General features: G+C 48.9%; 4 protein-coding genes across 11 annotated transcripts in view; 1 reads left to right on the forward strand and 3 right to left on the reverse strand.

Moving 5' to 3' along the window:
* acadsb (acyl-CoA dehydrogenase short/branched chain) overlaps positions 1-60 on the reverse strand; it is a 20,703-nt gene extending 20,643 nt beyond the window's left edge. The window contains exon 1 of the mRNA XM_082151337.1: positions 1-60. This exon is cut by the window's left edge and continues 290 nt beyond it. The gene's annotated coding sequence lies outside the window, so the exon portion shown is untranslated.
* A 55-nt stretch (positions 61-115) lies between these two features.
* Positions 116-16,229, reverse strand: pstk (phosphoseryl-tRNA kinase; the record flags this gene model as incomplete). Of its 5 annotated transcripts, XM_082151339.1 has the most annotated exons (7): positions 116-793; positions 983-1,176; positions 1,769-1,862; positions 2,089-2,173; positions 5,058-5,259; positions 5,357-5,735; positions 15,362-15,520. In XM_082151339.1, 6 exons carry the CDS (start codon positions 15,518-15,520, stop codon positions 992-994), a joined length of 1,104 nt encoding a protein of 367 aa, XP_082007465.1. In that variant the 3' UTR covers positions 116-793; positions 983-991. The 5 variants fall into 5 exon arrangements, with proteins under 5 accessions (XP_082007465.1, XP_082007468.1, XP_082007464.1 ...); XM_082151342.1 differs by lacking the exon at positions 15,362-15,520 and adding an exon at positions 16,118-16,229 and having other exon boundaries at positions 116-1,176; XM_082151338.1 differs by having other exon boundaries at positions 116-1,176.
* The window catches only part of LOC309484871 (poly(ADP-ribose) glycohydrolase), a 33,256-nt gene continuing 27,091 nt past the window's right edge, over positions 15,724-21,888 (forward strand). For 2 of the 3 annotated variants that reach the window (XM_082151329.1, XM_082151331.1), the window contains exons 1-2: positions 15,724-15,862; positions 15,955-16,215. In XM_082151329.1, coding sequence (XP_082007455.1) covers positions 15,807-15,862; positions 15,955-16,215 — 317 coding nt within the window. In that variant the 5' untranslated portion in view covers positions 15,724-15,806. Of the gene's footprint in view, positions 15,863-15,954; positions 16,216-16,306; positions 16,619-16,705; positions 16,789-21,888 lie in introns of those variants that run through there. The other variant, XM_082151330.1, reaches the window with a different exon arrangement.
* Positions 16,795-21,888, reverse strand: part of LOC309484873 (uncharacterized protein) — a 126,246-nt gene continuing 121,152 nt past the window's right edge. For both annotated transcript variants that reach the window (XM_082151334.1, XM_082151333.1), the window contains one exon: positions 16,795-21,350. In XM_082151334.1, the coding sequence (XP_082007460.1) occupies positions 19,173-20,801 (1,629 nt within the window). In that variant the 5' untranslated portion in view covers positions 20,802-21,350 and the 3' untranslated portion in view covers positions 16,795-19,172. The remainder of the gene's footprint in view (positions 21,351-21,888) is intronic.

The raw sequence follows: 21,888 nt of genomic DNA on the forward strand, positions 1-21,888 counted from the left end.
TTGTATATATTTCGTAAATTATACTCGACTTGGAGCTCACTGAATTTGACTCAGGTCAACTACATAATTCATATTTATTTATACCCATCATTGTAAAAAAAAAAAAAAAAAAATGTAAAGACAATAATGCATGTTTAAAAATCGTTATCAATTTAAATATATGCAAATATTTCAGACAGTCAAATGATGAGTTGAGTGAAAAATGTGGTTAACGTGACCTGAGGAACACTGACCTCTCTAACCCTAACTGACCTTTAACCCTATGAGCATCAGTGACCTCTGACCCAATAATAAAGATTCATTGTCCGTCGGTCATACTGAATCTGAGTGTTTGTGACTGATGCATTGAAAACATTTACAGTATTTAGAAACCCAGTTGACAGAGGTCATAAATGATGGATTTCAGACGTCAGGGATGTTCCTCATGTGTTCGGAGTGTTCGGAGTCAGGAATGTTCCTCATGATGTTCCTCATGTGTTTCACCTGTGTTCCGAGTCAGTGATGTTCCTCATGTGTTCCGAGTCAGTGATGTTCCTCATGATGTTCCTCATGTGTTCCGAGTCAGTGATGTTCCTCATGATGTTCCTCATGTGTTCCGAGTCAGTGATGTTCCTCATGATGTTCCTCATGATGTTCCTCATGATGTTCCTCATGATGTTCCTCATGTGTTCCGAGTCAGTGATGTTCCTCATGATGTTCCTCATGATGTTCCTCCTGTGTTCCGAGTCAGTGATGTTCCTCATGATGTTCCTCATGTGTTCCGAGTCAGTGATGTTCCTCATGATGTTCCTCATGTGTTCCGAGTCAGTGATGTTCCTCATGTGTTCCAAGTCAGTGATGTTCCTCATGTGTTCCGAGTCAGTGATGTTCCTCATGTGTTCCTCATGTGTTCCGAGTCAGTGATGTTCCTCATGTGTTCCGAGTCAGTGATGTTCCGAGTCAGTGATGTTCCTCATGATGTTCCTCATGTGTTCAGAGTCAGTGATGTTCCTCATGATGTTCCTCTGGTGTTCTTCATGTGTTCTGACAGCGTCTGGCGTGTGCGGTGCTCGAACGCCAACAGTTTCTCCTCAGGGAAAGGAGGAAGGTCCTTCTTCAGATCCTGCAGGAACCGAGTCTTCAGCTCGTTCAGCTCTTTGGCGAGAGCCTTCAGCACATCTGGAGACGCCTGCGCTTCTGAGACACAGCAGAACCGAAACACATCACACACACTCTGAAGAAACACACATCCCACACACTCTGAAGAAACACAGACAATACTGACACACAGCAGAACCGAAACACATCACACACACTCTGAAGAAACACACATCTCACACACTCTGAAGAAACACACATCTCACACACTCTGAAGAAACACACATCTCACACACTCTGAAGAAACACACATCTCACACACTCTGAAGAAACACAGACTATACTGACACACAGCAGAACCGAAACACATCGCACACACTCTGAAGAAACACACATCTCACACACTCTGAAGAAACACACATCTCACACACTCTGAAGAAACGCAGACAATACTGACACACAGCAGAACCGAAACACATCGCACACACTCTGAAGAAACACACATCACACACACACTGAAGAAACACACATCTCACACACTCTGAAGAAACACACATCTCACACACTCTGAAGAAACACACATCTCACACACTCTGAAGAAACACACATCTCACACACTCTGAAGAAACACACATCTCACACACTCTGAACAGGCTCATATTAGCTGAGGTTAGCATGACTGGTCCTGTACCGCGAGCCGAGGCCACGGCGTGAGACACCAGGCGTCTGCAGGTCTGGTCGGCCCGATGGAGAGCGCTGGACGCACAGATCCGTCGGTCCGCCTCCTGAAACACAGAGCATCGCATCAGAGGAGGGTCTGATCACTACAGACTACAATCATCATCATCTGTCTGTGTTCATCTACTGTAATTGTGTCTTCTAATGTGGCAAGAGTTTTTACGAAACCGACCCAAACCACAACAGTGGAACAGGTGAGTTCTGTGCGAGTGTGTAACGGTGATGAACTGAATGTGCTGCTCCGTCTCTGACTGATGAACGAAGCTTTCAGACCTTCTGTTGAGACTCTAGAAAGACGTCCTGGACGGGCCTCAACGGGTTTTCCAGCGCCGACGCCAGCAAGTCCATCAGCTTCTGCCTTCAGGAGAAAGAAAGAGGAAATGAGAAGAAGAATCATCATCTGAGACAATTAAACACAAATATTACATCAGACGATCTGTGGATTTAAAGTCACCATGAAATCAAAACGGATGATTCTCATTTATTGTAAATGATTTAGGGGTGCACATCATTATTGTTTTAATAATCTTGAATCAGAATAACTTTTCTAGCAGAATCTCTTCTCTGATGACGCCCTACAGTGCATCTGGAAAGTATTGAATGAATGAATGAATGAATGAGGCATTTATATAGCGCTTTCATATGTTCTACTGTACACCCAAAGCGCTTTACAATCATATCAGGGAATCTCTCCTCAACCCGCACCAGTGTGAGCATCCACTGGCAGCCACAGTACAACAGCAGGAGTGCGCTCACCGCTCACCACACACACACACACACACACACACACACACACAACACACACACACACACACACACGCTACAGGTGATCGAGCCAATTCAGTGGATGGGGATTATTAGGAGGCCATGATTGGCAAGGGCCAATGGGTGGAGTTTGTCCGGGACACCGGATTACAGCCCTACTCTTTACAAGGAGTGCCATGGGATTGTTAATAACCACAGAGAGTCAGGACCTCGGTTTTACATCATCTGAAGGACGGTGCTCTTTGACAGTATAGTGTCCCCATCACTAGCCTGGGGCGTTAGGACCCACACAGACCACAGGGTGAGCGCCCCCCTGCTGGCCTCACTAACACCTCTTCCAGCAGCAACCAGGTTTTCTCAGGAGTCTCCCACCTAGGAACTAACTAGACTCAACCCTATTTAGCTCCAGTGGGAACCAGTCCTGGACTACAGGGTGATATTCCTGCTGGCATGATTCACAGCGCTTCACTTTTTCCACATTTTGTTATGTTACAGCCTTATTCCAAAACTGATTAAATTCATTATTTTCCCTCTACAAACAACACCCCATAATGACAATGTGAAAGAAGTTTGTTTGAAATCTTTGCAAATTTATAAAAAAATAAAAAAATAAAAACAAATCACAAGTATTCACAGCCTTTGCTGTGACGCTCAGAATTGAGCTCAGGTTCATCCGGTTTCCACTGATCATCCTTGAGATGTTTCTACAACTGGATTGGAGTCCACCTGTGGTAAATTCAGTTGATTGGACATGATTTGGAAAGGCTCACACCTGTCTATATAAGGTCCCACAGTTAACAGTGCATGTCAGAGCACAAACCAAGCCATGAAGTCCAAGGAATTGTCTATAGACCTGAGACAGGATTGTATTGAGGCACAGATCTGGGGAAGGGTACAGACACATTTCTGCAGCGTTGAAGGTCCCCATGAGCACAGTGGCCTCCATCATCCGTAAATGGAAGAAGTGTGGAACCAGCAGGACTCGTCCTAGAGCTGAGCGATCGGGGGAGAAGGGCCTCAGTCAGGGAGGAGACCCATAACCCGATGGTCACTCTGACAGAGCTCCAGCGTTTCTCTGTGGAGAGAGGAGAACCTTCCAGAAGAACAACCATCTCTGCAGCTCTCCACCAATCAGATGGAAGCCACTCCTCAGTAAAAGGCACATGACAGCTCGCCTGGAGTTTGCGAAAAAGCATCTGAAGGACTCTCAGATCATGAGAAACAACATTCTCTGGTCTGATGAAACAAAGATTGAACTCTTTGGCCTGAATGGCAAGCGTCATGTCTGGAGGAACTGGGAGACTCGTCAGGATCAAGGGAAAGATGAGGAACTGGGAGACTCGTCAGGATCGAGGGAAAGATGAGGAACTGGGAGACTTGTCAGGATCGAGGGAAAGATGAGGAACTGGGAGACTCGTCAGGATCAAGGGAAAGAAATAATGAAAATAATTAATTTAATCCATTTTGGAATAAGGCTGTAACATAACAAAATGTGGAAAAAAGTGAAGCACTGTGAATACTTTCCGGATGCACTGTACATTTGTTCTTGTTACAGAAGCGTTTCACTCAAATATACGACTTTATCGAAAGGAAAAGACCAGCGTAACCTCCCTTTCATGCAGAGTTTAAACATGATGTGTTTGAACCACAGGCCTCGGTCTGCGATGCTCTCTGAGCTGTGTGTGTGTGTGTGTGTGTGGTTGTGTGTTTGACCTACAGGTCTTGGTCTGCGAGGCTCTCGGAGCTATGTGTGTGTGTGTGTGTGGTTGTGTGTTTGACCTACAGGTCTTGGTCTGCGAGGCTCTCGGAGCTGTGTGTGTGTGTGTGTGTGTGTGTGTGTGGTTGTGTGTTTGACCTACAGGTCTTGGTCTGCGAGGCTCTCGGAGCTATGTGTGTGTGTGTGTGTGTGTGGTTGTGTGTTTGACCTACAGGTCTTGGTCTGCGAGGCTCTCGGAGCTGTGTGTGTGTGTGTGTGTGTTTGTGTGTGTGTGGTTGTGTGTTTGACCTACAGGTCTCGGTCTGCGAGGCTCTCGGAGCTATGTGTGTGTGTGTGTGTGTGTGTGTGTGTGGTTGTGTGTTTGACCTACAGGTCTCGGTCTGCGAGGCTCTCGGAGCTATGTGTGTGTGTGTGTGTGTGTGTGGTTGTGTGTTTGACCTACAGGTCTTGGTCTGCGAGGCTCTCGGAGCTATGTGTGTGTGTGTGTGTGTGGTTGACCTACAGGTCTTGGTCTGCGAGGCTCTCGGAGCTATGTGTGTGTGTGTGTGTGTGTGTGGTTCTGTGTTTGACCTACAGGTCTCGGTCTGCGAGGCTCTCGGAGGCGTGTGTGTGTGTGTGTGTGTGGTTCTGTGTTTGACCTACAGGTCTCGGTCTGCGAGGCTCTCGGAGGCGTGTGTGTGTGTGTGTGTGGTTGTGTGTTTGACCTACAGGTCTCGGTCTGCGAGGCTCTCAGAGCCGTGTGTATGTGTGTTTGACCTACAGATCCTGGTCTGCGATGCTCTCTGACCCATCCAGCGTGAGGCTCTGCTGTTCCCAGCGGTTCCGGCTCTCGTTCGGAGGCTCCATGCGCTCACACACCTGGACCAGCACCTCCTCAGGGACTCGCTGAGATCTCTGCCGGTTCCTCTGGACACACACCTGCAGCGGACAGTGCAGGAACACCTGGCAGAAGCCCACGCCGTCTGTCCAACACACACATACAGACACACACAGGACATCAGCGCACACACTCTCCAGCAGCCCGCCTCAGAAACACCGAAACACAGGAGCTGCACCTACACTTCCTCGCCAGCTGGTGGATTTGGAACCTCATGCTCTGGTAGTAGAAGTTGTCGTCAAGCAGCAGGACGAGCGACTGCGAGTGTGTGTGTGTGTGAGAGAGTCTCTGCTGCAGCAGCATCTGCTGGAAGCGCATCCAGATGCCATCAGCACTCTCTGAGAGTGTGTGAGTGTGAGCGGAGAGTGTGTGAGTCTGAGTCTGATCGGAGAGTGTGTGAGTCTGAGCGGAGGAGACTGTGCGAGTCTGAGTCTGATTGGAGAGTGTGTGAGTCTGAGCGGAGGAGAGTGTGTGAGTCTGAGCGGAGGAGAGTGTGTGAGTCTGCTGCAGGAATTTCTCCAAACACATCAGAACCGTCTTCCTGTGCTGCTTCCATTCGGTCTAAAAAACAAAACAATACAACAGACACATGAGCCAGACAAAGAGAACAGAAAACTTACTGTTAAAACACTCAAACACACTCACTCATTCACACTGATGATTGCTGCATAAACTAGGTCAGCCGGAACCGGGAACACTTCCTATAACACCTAATGTACTCGTTACATCATAAGAAGAATGGTGTAGTCAGCCATATCCGGGCCGTATCCAGTCAGATGGTGGACCTGCGCCTAGACAAGAGCATAACGCATGATGTAGTCAGCCGGATCCGGGCCATATCCAGATCAGATGGTGGACCTGCGCCTAGACACGAGCACAACGCATGATGTAGTCAGCCGGATCCGGGCCATATCCAGATCAGATGGTGGACCGACGCCTAGACACGAGCACAACGCATGATGTAGTCAGCCGGATCCGGGCCGTATCCAGATCAGATGGTGGACCTGCGCCTAGACACGAGCACAACGCATGATGTAGTCAGCCGGATCCGGGCCGTATCCAGATCAGATGGTGGACCTGCGCCTAGACACGAGCACAACGCATGATGTAGTCAGCCGTATCCGGGACGTATCCAGTCAGATGGAGGACCTCCGCCTAGACACAACCACAACACATGATGTAGTCAGCCGGATCCGGGCCGTATCCAGATCAGATGGTGGGCCTGCGCCTAGACACGAGCACAACGCATGATGTAGTCAGCCGGATCCGGGCCGTATCCAGATCAGATGGTGGACCTGGGTCTAGACACGACCACAACGCATGATGTAGTCAGCCGGAACCGGGCCATATCCAGATCAGATGGAGGACCTGCGCCTAGACACGACAACAACACATGATGTAGTCAGCCGGAACCAGGCCGTATCCAGTCAGATGGTGGACCTGCGCCTAGACAAGAGCATAACGCATGATGTAGTCAGCCGGATCCGGGCCATATCCAGATCAGATGGTGGACCTGCGCCTAGACACGAGCACAACGCATGATGTAGTCAGCCGGATCCGGGCCATATCCAGATCAGATGGTGGACCGGCGCCTAGACACGAGCACAACGCATGATGTAGTCAGCCGGATCCGGGCCGTATCCAGATCAGATGGTGGACCTGCGCCTAGACACGAGCACAACGCATGATGTAGTCAGCCGGATCCGGGCCGTATCCAGATCAGATGGTGGACCTGCGCCTAGACACGAGCACAACGCATGATGTAGTCAGCCGTATCCGGGACGTATCCAGTCAGATGGAGGACCTCCGCCTAGACACAACCACAACACATGATGTAGTCAGCCGGATCCGGGCTGTATCCAGATCAGATGGTGGGCCTGCGCCTAGACACGAGCACAACGCATGATGTAGTCAGCCGGATCCGGGCCGTATCCAGATCAGATGGTGGACCTGCGTCTAGACACGACCACAACGCATGATGTAGTCAGCCGGAACCGGGCCATATCCAGATCAGATGGAGGACCTGCGCCTAGACACGACAACAACACATGATGTAGTCAGCCGGAACCGGGCCGTATCCAGTCAGATGGAGGACCTGCGCCTAGACACGACCACAACACATGATGTAGTCAGCCGGAACCGGGCCGTATCCAGTCAGATGGAGGACATGCGCCTAGACACGACCACAACACATGATGTAGTCAGCCGGAACCGGGCCGTATCCAGTCAGATGGAGGACCTGCGCCTAGACACGAGCACAACGCATGATGTAGTCAGCCGGATCCGGGCCATATCCAGATCAGATGGTGGACCGGCGCCTAGACACGAGCACAACGCATGATGTAGTCAGCCGGATCCGGGCCGTATCCAGATCAGATGGTGGACCTGCGCCTAGACACGAGCACAACGCATGATGTAGTCAGCCGGATCCGGGCCGTATCCAGATCAGATGGTGGACCTGCGCCTAGACACGAGCACAACGCATGATGTAGTCAGCCGTATCCGGGACGTATCCAGTCAGATGGAGGACCTCCGCCTAGACACAACCACAACACATGATGTAGTCAGCCGGATCCGGGCTGTATCCAGATCAGATGGTGGGCCTGCGCCTAGACACGAGCACAACGCATGATGTAGTCAGCCGGATCCGGGCCGTATCCAGATCAGATGGTGGACCTGCGTCTAGACACGACCACAACGCATGATGTAGTCAGCCGGAACCGGGCCATATCCAGATCAGATGGAGGACCTGCGCCTAGACACGACAACAACACATGATGTAGTCAGCCGGAACCGGGCCGTATCCAGTCAGATGGAGGACCTGCGCCTAGACACGACCACAACACATGATGTAGTCAGCCGGAACCGGGCCGTATCCAGTCAGATGGAGGACCTGCACCTAGACACGACCACAACACATGATGTAGTCAGCCGTATCCGGGCCGTATCCAGTCAGATGGAGGACATGCGCCTAGACACGACCACAACACATGATGTAGTCAGCCGGAACCGGGCCGTATCCAGTCAGATGGAGGACCTGCGCCTAGACACGACCACAACACATGATGTAGTCAGCCGTATCCGGGCCGTATCCAGTCAGATGGAGGACCTGCGCCTAGACACGACCACAACACATGATGTAGTCAGCCGTATCCGGGCCGTATCCAGTCAGATGGAGGACCTGCGCCTAGACACGAGCACAACGCATGATGTAGTCAGCCGGATCCGGGCCGTATCCAGATCAGATGGTGGACCTGCGTCTAGACACGACCACAACGCATGATGTAGTCAGCCGGAACCGGGCCATATCCAGATCAGATGGAGGACCTGCGCCTAGACACGACAACAACACATGATGTAGTCAGCCGGAACCGGGCCGTATCCAGTCAGATGGAGGACCTGCGCCTAGACACGACCACAACACATGATGTAGTCAGCCGGAACCGGGCCGTATCCAGTCAGATGGAGGACCTGCGCCTAGACACGACCACAACACATGATGTAGTCAGCCGTATCCGGGCCGTATCCAGTCAGATGGAGGACCTGCGCCTAGACACGACCACAACACATGATGTAGTCAGCCGGAACTGGGCCGTATCCAGTCAGATGGAGGACCTGCACCTAGACACGACCACAACACATGATGTAGTCAGCCGTATCCGGGCCGTATCCAGATCAGATGGAGGACCTGCGCCTAGACACGACCACAACACATGATGTAGTCAGCCGTATCCGGGCCATATCCAGTCAGATGGAGGACCTACGTCTAGACACGACCACAACACATGATGTAGTCAGCCGTATCCGGGCCGTATCCAGTCAGATGGAGGACCTACGCCTAGACACGACCACAACACATGATGTAGTCAGCCGTATCCGGGCCGTATCCAGATCAGATGGAGGACCTACGCCTAGACACGACCACAACACATGATGTAGTCAGCCGTATCCGGGCCATATCCAGTCAGATGGAGGACCTACGTCTAGACACGACCACAACACATGATGTAGTCAGCCGTATCCGGGCCGTATCCAGTCAGATGGAGGACCTACGCCTAGACACGACCACAACACATGATGTAGTCAGCCGTATCCGGGCCGTATCCAGATCAGATGGAGGACCTACGCCTAGACACGACCACAACACATGATGTAGTCAGCCGTATCCGGGCCGTATCCAGTCAGATGGAGGACCTACGCCTAGACACGACCACAACACATGATGTAGTCAGCCGTATCCGGGCCGTATCCAGATCAGATGGAGGACCTACGCCTAGACACGACCACAACACATGATGTAGTCAGCCGTATCCGGGCCGTATCCAGTCAGATGGAGGACCTACGCCTAGACACGACCACAACACATGATGTAGTCAGCCGTATCCGGGCCGTATCCAGTCAGATGGAGGACCTGCGCCTAGACACGACCACAACACATGATGTAGTCAGCCGGATCCGGGCCGTATCCAGATCAGATGGTGGACCTGCGCCTAGACACGAGCACAACGCATGATGTAGTCAGCCGTATCCGGGACGTATCCAGTCAGATGGAGGACCTCCGCCTAGACACAACCACAACACATGATGTAGTCAGCCGGATCCGGGCTGTATCCAGATCAGATGGTGGGCCTGCGCCTAGACACGAGCACAACGCATGATGTAGTCAGCCGGATCCGGGCCGTATCCAGATCAGATGGTGGACCTGCGTCTAGACACGACCACAACGCATGATGTAGTCAGCCGGAACCGGGCCATATCCAGATCAGATGGAGGACCTGCGCCTAGACACGACAACAACACATGATGTAGTCAGCCGGAACCGGGCCGTATCCAGTCAGATGGAGGACCTGCGCCTAGACACGACCACAACACATGATGTAGTCAGCCGGAACCGGGCCGTATCCAGTCAGATGGAGGACATGCGCCTAGACACGACCACAACACATGATGTAGTCAGCCGGAACCGGGCCGTATCCAGTCAGATGGAGGACCTGCGCCTAGACACGAGCACAACGCATGATGTAGTCAGCCGGATCCGGGCCATATCCAGATCAGATGGTGGACCGGCGCCTAGACACGAGCACAACGCATGATGTAGTCAGCCGGATCCGGGCCGTATCCAGATCAGATGGTGGACCTGCGCCTAGACACGAGCACAACGCATGATGTAGTCAGCCGGATCCGGGCCGTATCCAGATCAGATGGTGGACCTGCGCCTAGACACGAGCACAACGCATGATGTAGTCAGCCGTATCCGGGACGTATCCAGTCAGATGGAGGACCTCCGCCTAGACACAACCACAACACATGATGTAGTCAGCCGGATCCGGGCTGTATCCAGATCAGATGGTGGGCCTGCGCCTAGACACGAGCACAACGCATGATGTAGTCAGCCGGATCCGGGCCGTATCCAGATCAGATGGTGGACCTGCGTCTAGACACGACCACAACGCATGATGTAGTCAGCCGGAACCGGGCCATATCCAGATCAGATGGAGGACCTGCGCCTAGACACGACAACAACACATGATGTAGTCAGCCGGAACCGGGCCGTATCCAGTCAGATGGAGGACCTGCGCCTAGACACGACCACAACACATGATGTAGTCAGCCGGAACCGGGCCGTATCCAGTCAGATGGAGGACCTGCGCCTAGACACAACCACAACACATGATGTAGTCAGCCGTATCCGGGCCGTATCCAGTCAGATGGAGGACCTGCGCCTAGACACGACCACAACACATGATGTAGTCAGCCGGAACTGGGCCGTATCCAGTCAGATGGAGGACCTGCACCTAGACACGACCACAACACATGATGTAGTCAGCCGTATCCGGGCCGTATCCAGATCAGATGGAGGACCTGCGCCTAGACACGACCACAACACATGATGTAGTCAGCCGTATCCGGGCCGTATCCAGATCAGATGGAGGACCTACGCCTAGACACGACCACAACACATGATGTAGTCAGCCGTATCCGGGCCGTATCCAGTCAGATGGAGGACCTGCGCCTAGACACGACCACAACACATGATGTAGTCAGCCGGAACCGGGCCGTATCCAGATCAGATGGTGGACCTGCGCCTAGACACGACCACAACACATGATGTAGTCAGCCATATCCGGGCCGTATCCAGATCAGATGGAGGACCTGCGCCTAGACACGACCACAACACATGATGTAGTCAGCCGTATCCGGGCCGTATCCAGATCAGATGGAGGACCTACGCCTAGACACGACCACAACACATGATGTAGTCAGCCGTATCCGGGCCGTATCCAGATCAGATGGAGGACCTACGCCTAGACACGACCACAACACATGATGTAGTCAGCCGTATCCGGGCCATATCCAGTCAGATGGAGGACCTACGTCTAGACACGACCACAACACATGATGTAGTCAGCCGTATCCGGGCCGTATCCAGTCAGATGGAGGACCTACGCCTAGACACGACCACAACACATGATGTAGTCAGCCGTATCCGGGCCGTATCCAGATCAGATGGAGGACCTACGCCTAGACACGACCACAACACATGATGTAGTCAGCCGTATCCGGGCCGTATCCAGATCAGATGGAGGACCTACGCCTAGACACGACCACAACACATGATGTAGTCAGCCGTATCCGGGCCGTATCCAGTCAGATGGAGGACCTACGCCTAGACACGACCACAACACATGATGTAGTCAGCCGTATCCGGGCCGTATCCAGTCAGATGGAGGACCTGCGCCTAGACACGACCACAACACATGATGTAGTCAGCCGGAACTGGGCCGTATCCAGATCAGATGGTGGACCTGCGCCTAGACACGACCACAACACATGATGTAGTCAGCCGTATCCGGGCCGTATCCAGTCAGATGGAGGACCTACGTCTAGACACGACCACTAGGGGTGCACCGATCCGATATTAGGATCGGATATCGGCCGCGATACTGACAAAATAGCTGGATCGGGGATCGGAAAAAATAACAGATCCACGGGCCGATCCAGGGTTTTTTTTGTCGTCACAGCAGAACCTACGTCATTCGTCAGCTTCACGTGTGTCGCATGCTAGAAGCAACATGGAGCGAGCCAGAGGCCGTTTCTCAATACCAAGTAGGCTACGCAAGGACTTGCGTCCTTGGTAGTTCGGACTTGCCAAGTTCGACTCAGGAGAACGAACTCCCGAGGACGAGAGGCGGCAAGTCCGGTTATTCTGCAAATGGAACAGCAGCGTTCTTGATCGCGTCACTCAGCTCGCTCTGGCTACTCCGGTCATCTCTTTATGTATGTTTTAGCCAACAATAAAACGAAATATGTTATAAAACACCACTCTGCCTCTTTTCATAAAAAAAAAAATCTTAAACATATTAATGGCCACATAAATGTAGTTCAGGCAAACGCGTACATTGATCATCTTTACTGCATATATTTATAACAACACGAAATATAAAACACAACCCTGCTTCTTTTTGTTTTCATTTTTTAAAATATGAAACATATTGATCATTAAAACTGACATTTAAATTTGCCATTGCTGATTAAGTGAGCATTCACAGGTCATGTTTGTGATGGTGGTGTGACACTGCACTACATGTTTACAATGTTTGGTTATTATTTGTTTGTGTGATCAAGTTGTTGTTCGACCAACTTTTTATTTGTTTATTCTCAGGTTCAGCTGCTATGTTGCATTTTAAATTCCTGTTTGCAGGACTTTGCACTTTATATTTTTTACATGTTTACAATGTTTGGTTACTGTTTGATTACTATTGTATGTTCAACCAATGCACTGTTTTGTTTCTTGTGGCTACATTTTATTTATTTTAATTTAAGAATTTGATTACATTATATTTTAGATTTGAATGCACAATTGTTTTTTTAAATAAATAAGAATTCAACACATTACATACATCTATTATTTTGTCTTAGTTATGTTTAGTTAGTAAAGTCTGGTGCCTTTAGTCTCTTCAAGGAAGGTATAAGGTGGAAGGTATACAGTTTATTATTAATTCAACAATAGTATCGGATCGGTATCGGGTATCGACAGATACACAAAGCCCAGGCATCGGTATCGGGACTGAAAAAGTCGGATCGGTGCACCCCTAACGACCACAACACATGATGTAGTCAGCCGTATTCGGGCCGTATCCAGATCAGATGGAGGACCTACGTCTAGACACGACCACAACACATGATGTAGTCAGCCGTATCCGGGCCGTATCCAGATCAGATGGAGGACCTACGTCTAGACACGACCACAACACATGATGTAGTCAGCCGGAACCGGGCCGTATCCAGATCAGATGGAGGACCTGCGCCTAGACACGACCACAACACATGATGTAGTCAGCCGGAACCGGGCCGTATCCAGATCAAATGGAGGACCTACGCCTAGACACGACCACAACACATGATGTAGTCAGCCGGAACCAGGCCCGGGGTGGGTAATCGGGAGAATCGGGAGAATTCCCGGTGGGCCGCTTCACTTTTGGGCCGGTCGAGGAAATTATTATTATTATTTTTTTTTTTTACATTTGTCACTTTGGTTACATTAGGCTACACACGTTCCGCATTCTGACACCGCAGCGCGCAGCCTCTGCATGGATTGTACCATGTGAGGGAGTTCTCCCCTCCCCTCCTATAGAGTTGGTTGCGTCCAGCCCGTCTTTTCCAAAACGTTTTCTCAGGTAGGCTACCGCGGCACCGCCGGCGCCTACCGATAGCTGGGCCGGCCCTACCGTAACGGTCCGCGTCAGGGAGGATGGATGGGAGGAAGAGGCCAGGAGGTATGGAAGCTTGTTTCCGCCACAGAAAAAAACATTTTAAAAGATAATTGCGACTTTTTATCTCACAATTGCGAGTTTACATCTCGCAATTCTGACTTTATTTCTCAGAATTGCGAGATATAAAGCCAGAATTGCGTGAAATAAAGTCGCACTCGCACTTGCGTGTTATAAAGTCAGAATTGCGAGATATAAAATCCGAATTGCGTGTTATAAAGTCGCAATTGCGTGTTATAAAGTCAGAATTGCAAGATATAAAGTCAGAATTGTGTGAAATAAAGTCACAATTGCTTTTTATAAAGTCTAAGTGAATTATTATTTAACCTTTACATTATTTGTTGAACCATGGTATTAATACAAACTACACAATAGTAAGAGTTGAACTGTTGCTTCATTTATCCAATTTGGAAAAAGTGCTAATTTGGAATTCCACCATGGAAAAAGTGGGATGGAGATCAGATGGAGGACCTACGCCTAGACACGACCACAACACATGATGTAGTCAGCCGTATCCGGGCCGTATCCAGTCAGATGGAGGACCTGCGCCTAGACACGACCACAACACATGATGTAGTCAGCCGTATCCGGGCCGTATCCAGTCAGATGGAGGACCTGCGCCTAGACACGACCACAACACATGATGTAGTCAGCCGGAACCGGGCCGTATCCAGATCAGATGGAGGACCTGCGCCTAGACACGACCACAACGCATGATTAGGGGTGGGAATCTCTAGGCATCTCACGATTCGATTATGATTCAGAGGGCTGCGATGCGATGCTAAAACGATTATCGATGCATCTTTTTTTTGTGTGTGTGACTACTTGGTACTTTTAAAGCAAAGTATTTATAATGACCCATAAATAATTTACTCCCAATATATTTTATAAATAAAACAAATGGAAGTGATTTGGCAAGTCAACTATTTGCCAGCATATGTCTCAACATTGCAAAGAACCAACAGGAAAATAAATGTGTGCCTGTACTAGCAGCAAACTTGTAGTAAATGAATACAAACTGAATCTCTAACATAAAATAATAGACTTCTATCCAACATCCTCCTGTTATGTGCAATGAGCAATATAATCCTTCAAACAAAAACAAAACATTTTGCTTTAGCAAAATCACAAACAGCTTTCATACAAAACAATATAGATTGATGTACCAGCAGCTCTCATACAAACATAATGCTTGTGGACTTACGCATTTTCTGAATAATTAGTAACATACAAAGCTGCTCTTATACACAAATAAATAACAAAAGGTCTCTCTCTCTCTCTCTGTCACACACACACACACACACACACACACACACACACACACACACACAGATGATTTTGACAGCCAACATCACAGTACGACACTGTACAGAGACGAGACATATTAACACGTTTATCATAACATGAAAGAGAAACCTCTTGCCAGTCGCGCGCTGGGATCAGTTCGTCATACGTCACGAGCAGCGTCATCCAGCCGAGCCCGTGCGCGTGACTCCGCAGCTCGTGCGCCAGACGGGATTTCCCCGCCGCCGGTAAACCGCACAGAACGCACAGGCACGCGCGTGCGGTAGACATCGGAGAGTTGAGCTGATCAGAACACACAGCAGCGCGTCAGAACACATGCGCCCCACAGGCCCCGCCCACTCGCTGAACATCGATCGCTCATTGGTTACTGGTGCTAAACGTCAAGAAAACAGGAAGTCAGATCCGTGCACTTCAGTATCGATCCTTATGAACTTTAAAACTGCAAGTGTGATCCGATTAGTAACCTTGAACACGACGGGACCGTTGTTGTATGTTAATACATGTCGTGATACTCATCAGTGAATTATAATAGAGTTTTCAGATCTTTATTCCTCAGATGTCAGACTGCGAGCCGCTGAAGAAGCGCCAGAGGCCGCTGGAGTCTGAAGGAAGGTAATAAAATAAGTTTAACTTATTTATAATCCAAACCTTAACAGCTGAAGTTTCTCTAAATTATCATTTATAATATGATTTCTATTAAACAGTCCTGAAGAAGATGCAGAAAACCTAAGAAAAGAAGCCGTTCGTCCTGAAGGTTCATCTAAACTCCAGAGGAAGAGACAGATCCCAGGAAAAAGCCGTCAGAAGTCTCTGGATCTCTGGCTGCAGAAGCCCAGTGTGACCCGGAAGAGCTCAGCTCACACTGACCTCTCGACCTCACCAGAGCGCGACCCCGCGAGGATCCAGCCCAGACGAGGCGGTTCTGATCCGGAGGCGCGCAGAATCACACACCTCTTCACGAGCAGGTGAATAACGCTCTGTGTTCTCATTGGACAGCACTGATACGCCTGTGACGGCGAGCGCCAATCAGAGCGGCGAACGTCATGATATCTAATTAATATTCATGATGAGGGATTGTAGAATTAGTTTCTGGAGAGTTTAGTTTTTAATCTTTGCTATTTCTGTATCCGTGGCAACTATTACATGATTCATATCCTTGATAATTAATCAGATACAAACTGTAAACATTATGAAGTTTTATGACTTGCAGCTGATCTGCTGAGAAACGGAAAGTGAAAGTGAATAAAGTGAAAGTGAGGGCGGACAGTTATGGACGGGATTCAGGACTTGAACCCTGGGATTGTTCTGCACTTGTGTGTCGTGGTGTTCCTCGTGGCGTGTGTGTTCGGGCTCCTGAGGGCCTCCGCGGTCGGTAGTCAGATCATCTCTCTTCTTCTGTCTCAGTGTGATGATGGCTTCAGGTTTAGTGGTAAAGCTGGTCTGATGTTGTTGTAGAACCTGACAGAAGTGTGTCGGATGATGAGGATCAGGTTCAGCCCCAGGATCTGCTCGATCTTCAGCAGTTTCCGCAGATTAGCGTGAGTTTGTGTGATTAAAGCTGCTGTCAATGTTTACTAATCCCTGACAGGAAGTGCTCCTGTCTAAAGGCGTCTCCTTCATTTATACAGCGCTTTAACAATACAGATGTTTCACAGCAGCTCTACAGTGATAATAGGAGATTACAGTAACAGAGATTGTTTAGGCTTTACAGCAGATCTAGAATAAAGTTATTGTCCAGATAAAGTTAATTTTGATCAATTCACTTCCATTGTAAAGATCATTAGTTATTAACTTAGGGGCCGCTAACACGACACCACTTTAACTGAAAACAGAAACTTTTAATGTGTTCTGGACGTTCATTTGCACAGCAGGGTTTGATGCTCGAGAATGCAAACTTTGAAACAGGATCCAAGGTGCAAGTTTGTTAAAGTGATGAACGCTAAAAACAGCAGAATCAAGCCGAAGCTGGTCTTATCTGGTTAATTCTCTGTCAGATGTAGATGTGATCATTGTTGTTATTAACTTAATGACGCGCGTTATTAAAAATACTCAAATTAATGACGTTTACTGTTGGACTGAATCACTGAAGAACCAACTTTATTTTCTGCAAGATCCTCCTTTTTTACTAAACGTCTTTTAATGCATTTACATTTACATTTAGTCATTTAGCAGACGCCTTTATCCAAAGCGACTTACAAATTAGGACTAAATTCAGCGAGTCATCATAAAGAGGCAAAAGCAACAACAACGCAGGAAGTGCTCAGAATACGAAGTTCAGGTATTATTCAGAGTAGCATAAGCCTGATAAGTGATGTTTCAAAGGGAAAGGAATTTTTTTTCTTTTTTTTTTATAAATGGTAAATGGACTGCATTTATATAGCGCTTTCACAGACCCAATGGCCACCAAAGCGCTTTACAATATTGCCTCACATTCACCCATTCACTCACTCATTCATACACCGACGGCGGTGTCAACCATGCAAGGCGATCCAGCTCGTCGGGAGCAGCTGGGGTTAGGTGTCTTGCTCAAGGACACCTCGACACTTGGTCAGGTGGAACCGGGGATTGAACCACCAACCTTCCGGTTTGTAAACAATCTACATGAACCACTGAGCCACTGCCGCCCCAGGAAGATCAGGTTAAGTGCTATAAGGTTAAGTGCTCACGGAAGAGATTGGTTTTCAGCTGTTTTTTGAATGTTGTCAGGGATTCTGCATTCCGGATGAGGGTGGGGAGAGCGTTCCACCAGCATGGAACTGTGAATGAGAATGTTCTGGAAAGTGATTTTGTGGCTTTCTGTGATGGAACCACGAGACGTCGCTCGTTGACCGATCGTAGGTGTCTGGTAGGGATGTAGACTCGTAGGAGTGAGTGAAAGTAGGAGGGAGCTGAGCCTGTGATAGTTCTGTAAGCAAGCGTCAGTGCCTTGAACTTGATGCGAGCAGCTAGAGGTAGCCAGTGCAGAGAGATGAACAGAGGAGTGACGTGGGCCCTCTTGGGCTCGTTGAAGACAAGACGAGCTGCAGCATTCTGGATCATCTGTAGGGGTTTGGTTGCACATGCTGGGAGTCCAGCCAGAAGGGCATTGCAGTAGTCAAGCCTAGAGATGACCAGGGCCTGGACGATAAGTTGTGTTGCATGCTCAGTTAGGAAAGGCCTGATCTTCCTGATGTTGTGCAGTGCAAACCTGCATGATCGAGCTGTCTTTGAAATGTGATCTGTGAAGGTCAGCTGGTCATCAAACGTTACTCCAAGATTTCTGACCGATCTTGATGGGGTGATTAATGATGACTCTAGCTGGATGGTGAAGTCGTGCTGTAGAGATGGATTGGCAGGGAGGACGAGAAGCTCAGTCTTTGCCAGGTTGAGCTGCAGGTGATGTTCCTTCATCCATGTGGAGATGTCCGCCAGACAGCTTGAGACCCGTGCAGCTACTGTGGGATCATCTGGTTGAAAGGAGAGGAAGAGCTGTGTGTCATCAGCATAGCAGTGGTAGGAAAAACCGTGTGCCTGTATGATGTGTCCCAGTGATGTGGTGTAGATGGAGAAGAGGAGGGGACCAAGAACTGAACCCTGGGGAACCCCTGTGGTCAGCTGATGTGCTCTGGAGACCTCACCTCTCCATGCGACCTTGAAGGACCTACCTGTGAGATAGGACTCAAACCAGTGGAGTGAAGTTCCTGTGATGCCCAGTGATGAGAGGGTGGACAGAAGGATCTGATGATTCACCGTGTCGAAGGCAGCAGACAGATCCAGGAGAATGAGGACTGAAGATTTGGAAGCAGCTTTTGCGATCCGTAGGGCTTCTGTGACTGACAGTAATGCAGTCTCAGTTGAATGTCCTTTCTTGAAGCCAGATCGGTTGACATCCAGCTGGTTGTTTAGAGACAAGAAGGATGTTAGTTGGTTGAAGACAGCTCTTTCAAGTGTCTTCGCAATGAATGGTAGGAGAGAGATAGGTCTGTAATTCTCTAAATGATGTGTTTAGCGTTGGTTTTTTGAGCAGTTGAGTAACCCGAGCCTGCTTGAATGCTGTAGGGAAGGTGCCAGTGTGGAGGGATGAGTTGATGATGTGTGTGAGTGATGGTAGAAGTGTGGGAGAGATGGCTTGTAGAAGGTGTGAGGGGATGGGGTCAAGCGGGCAGGTGGTAGGGTGACTGGAGAGGAGAAGTGTAGATACTTCTTCCTCGGTTAGCGAAGAAAAGGAGGACAGAGGGGTATTGGCTGTGGAAGGGGTCGGTCTGGGTTCCTGTGTGTGTGGAGCTGAGAACTGACTGCTGATAGCTGTTGTTTTGTTGGTGAAGAAGGTCGCAAAATCGTCAGCAGTTAAGGAGGAGGCGGGAGGTGGTGGAGGTGGACAGAGGAGAGAGTTGAATGTCTTGAAGAGTAATCGTGTGTTGGAGGAGCTGTTGATCTTGTTGTGGAAGTATGAAGATTTTGCAGCATGAACATCAACAGAAAAGGAGGAGAGGAGAGATTGATACATACTCAGGTCAGATGCGTCTTTTGATTTGTGCCATTTCCTCTCCGCTGCCCTGAGTTCGGTCCGGTGTTCCCGAAGAACCTCAGATAACCAGGGGTTAGAGGGAGTAGCGATTGCTGGCCTGGAGGAGAGAGGGCAGATAATGTCTAGAGAAGAGATTAGAGTGGAGCATAAGGTGTCCGTTGCGGTATTCACATCCAGAGATGAGAATTGTGAGGGTGGGGGAAGAGAGGATGACACGGCAGAGGAAAGATGGGAGGGGGAAAGTGAGCGCAGGTTTCGTCTGAAAGTGACTGGTGGTGGGGGTGGTGGTGCAGGGGTAGAGAGTTGTAGACTGAAAGTAATGAGGAAATGATCTGAAACGTGGAGAGGTGTCACCAGGATGTTTTCTGTGGTGCAGTTGCGTGTGTAAACCAGGTCCAGTTGGTTGCCTGATTTGTGAGTAGCTGCGGTGATGAGTCGTTTGAGATCGAAAGAGGCTAGGAGAGAGGTGAAGTCTGTTGCATGTGGCTTTTCGAGATGAATGTTGAAGTCACCGAAGACTAGTAGTGGGGTGCCGTCCTCAGGGAAAGTGGACAGCAGCACATCCAGCTCATCTACAAAGTTACCCAGCTGACCTGGGGGGCGATAAATGACTACAATATGGATTTTAATGGGAGTTGTAAGTGTAATAGCATGATATTCAAATGAGTTGTTGTTGCATAGAGAAGAGAGCGTGGAGTATTTGCAATTGTTAGAAACGAGAAGCCCTGTACCCCCACCTCTCCCAGACTGGCGAGGGGAGTGGGAGAAGGAGAAATTGCTAGAGAGAGCAGCAGGGGTTGCTGAGTCTTCTGGACGAATCCAGGTCTCAGTCAGCCCCAAGATACTAAGAGTAGAATGAGATGCAAAGGCTGGAATGAAGTCAGCTTTATTGACTGCTGACTGACAATTCCATAGACCCACGGAAAGAGAGAGAGGAGTATGTGAGGATGTGAGGATGGGACGCAGATTGGCAGTATTGCGCTGCCTATTGCGCGTGATGAAAGGACGGTGCCGAGAGATAACAGGAATGTATTGAAAGCACATGTTGATTAAGGTGAACAATAAGGTAAGTAGAGGGAAGAGAAAGGGAAGAGGAGATACTTAAGTGCCTTTCTGGTGTCTTTGCTCGGTGGAGTCGCGCAGGTAGAGTCGCTGGTCTTTTCCCGAGTCGGTCTTCACACGAGGAGGCTGAACACGAGAGCTGAACGCTTCCGCTGACGCTTCCGCGACAGCGCGCAAATTACACAGATATACGGATAATGCTTTCACCGCTTGAGTGAGTACAGCTGTTTCGGTCGGGCAATTAAGTGTAAATAACGCGAAAATGTGGCAATTCCAAACTGCTAGGAGCAAAGGCTTAAGTGCAAATGTAACAATAATTTTAATTTTCACTCGCGGCTGTTGTTAATTGTGCCAACGCGTCTCTCTAAAATACAGAATTATGTGAAGTTAAAAATACAAAATAACAAGAGGATCGAAGATAGGCTTACCTTGACTAAAATACAACACTGAAATAACAGGGGAACAGAGTATTCTGGCAAAAACACTTGCGCGTTCTTGCTGTGCCTCTAGTATGCTTGTCGCTGGTCCTGTCTCTGGTCGCTGGCTTGTCGCTGTCTTTTAATGCAAGTAGACAAAGTTTGAATGTAGTAAGCTCTCCTAAGGACCTGGTTAATCAAATATTCCAGAAAAGGGTTAGAATTTTTATCATATGAAAAATGTACAACAGCTTGTGTAAATTTAATTGGCTGTATTTTTTATTGTATTGTATTGTATTTACACTGAACAAAATTATAAACGCAACACTTTTGTTTTTGCCCCCATTTTCCATGAGCTGAACTCAAAGATCTAAGACTTTTTCTATGTACACAAAAGGCCATTTCTCTAAAATATTGTTCATAAATCTGTCTAAATCTGTGTTAGTGAGCACTTCTCCTTTGCTGAGATAATCCATCCACCTCACAGGTGTGGCGTATCAAGATGCTGATTAGACAGCATGATTATTGCCCAGGTGTGCCTTAGGCTGGCCACAACAAAAGGCCACTCTAAAATCTGCAGTTTTACTGTATTGGGGGAGTCCGAAAACCAGTCAGTATCTGGTGTGACCACCATTTGCCTCACGCAGTGCAAC

The sequence above is a fragment of the Leuciscus leuciscus genome, assembly GCF_965113295.1.
Source record: "Leuciscus leuciscus genome assembly, chromosome: 21".
Taxonomy (NCBI): Eukaryota; Metazoa; Chordata; class Actinopteri; order Cypriniformes; family Leuciscidae; genus Leuciscus; species Leuciscus leuciscus.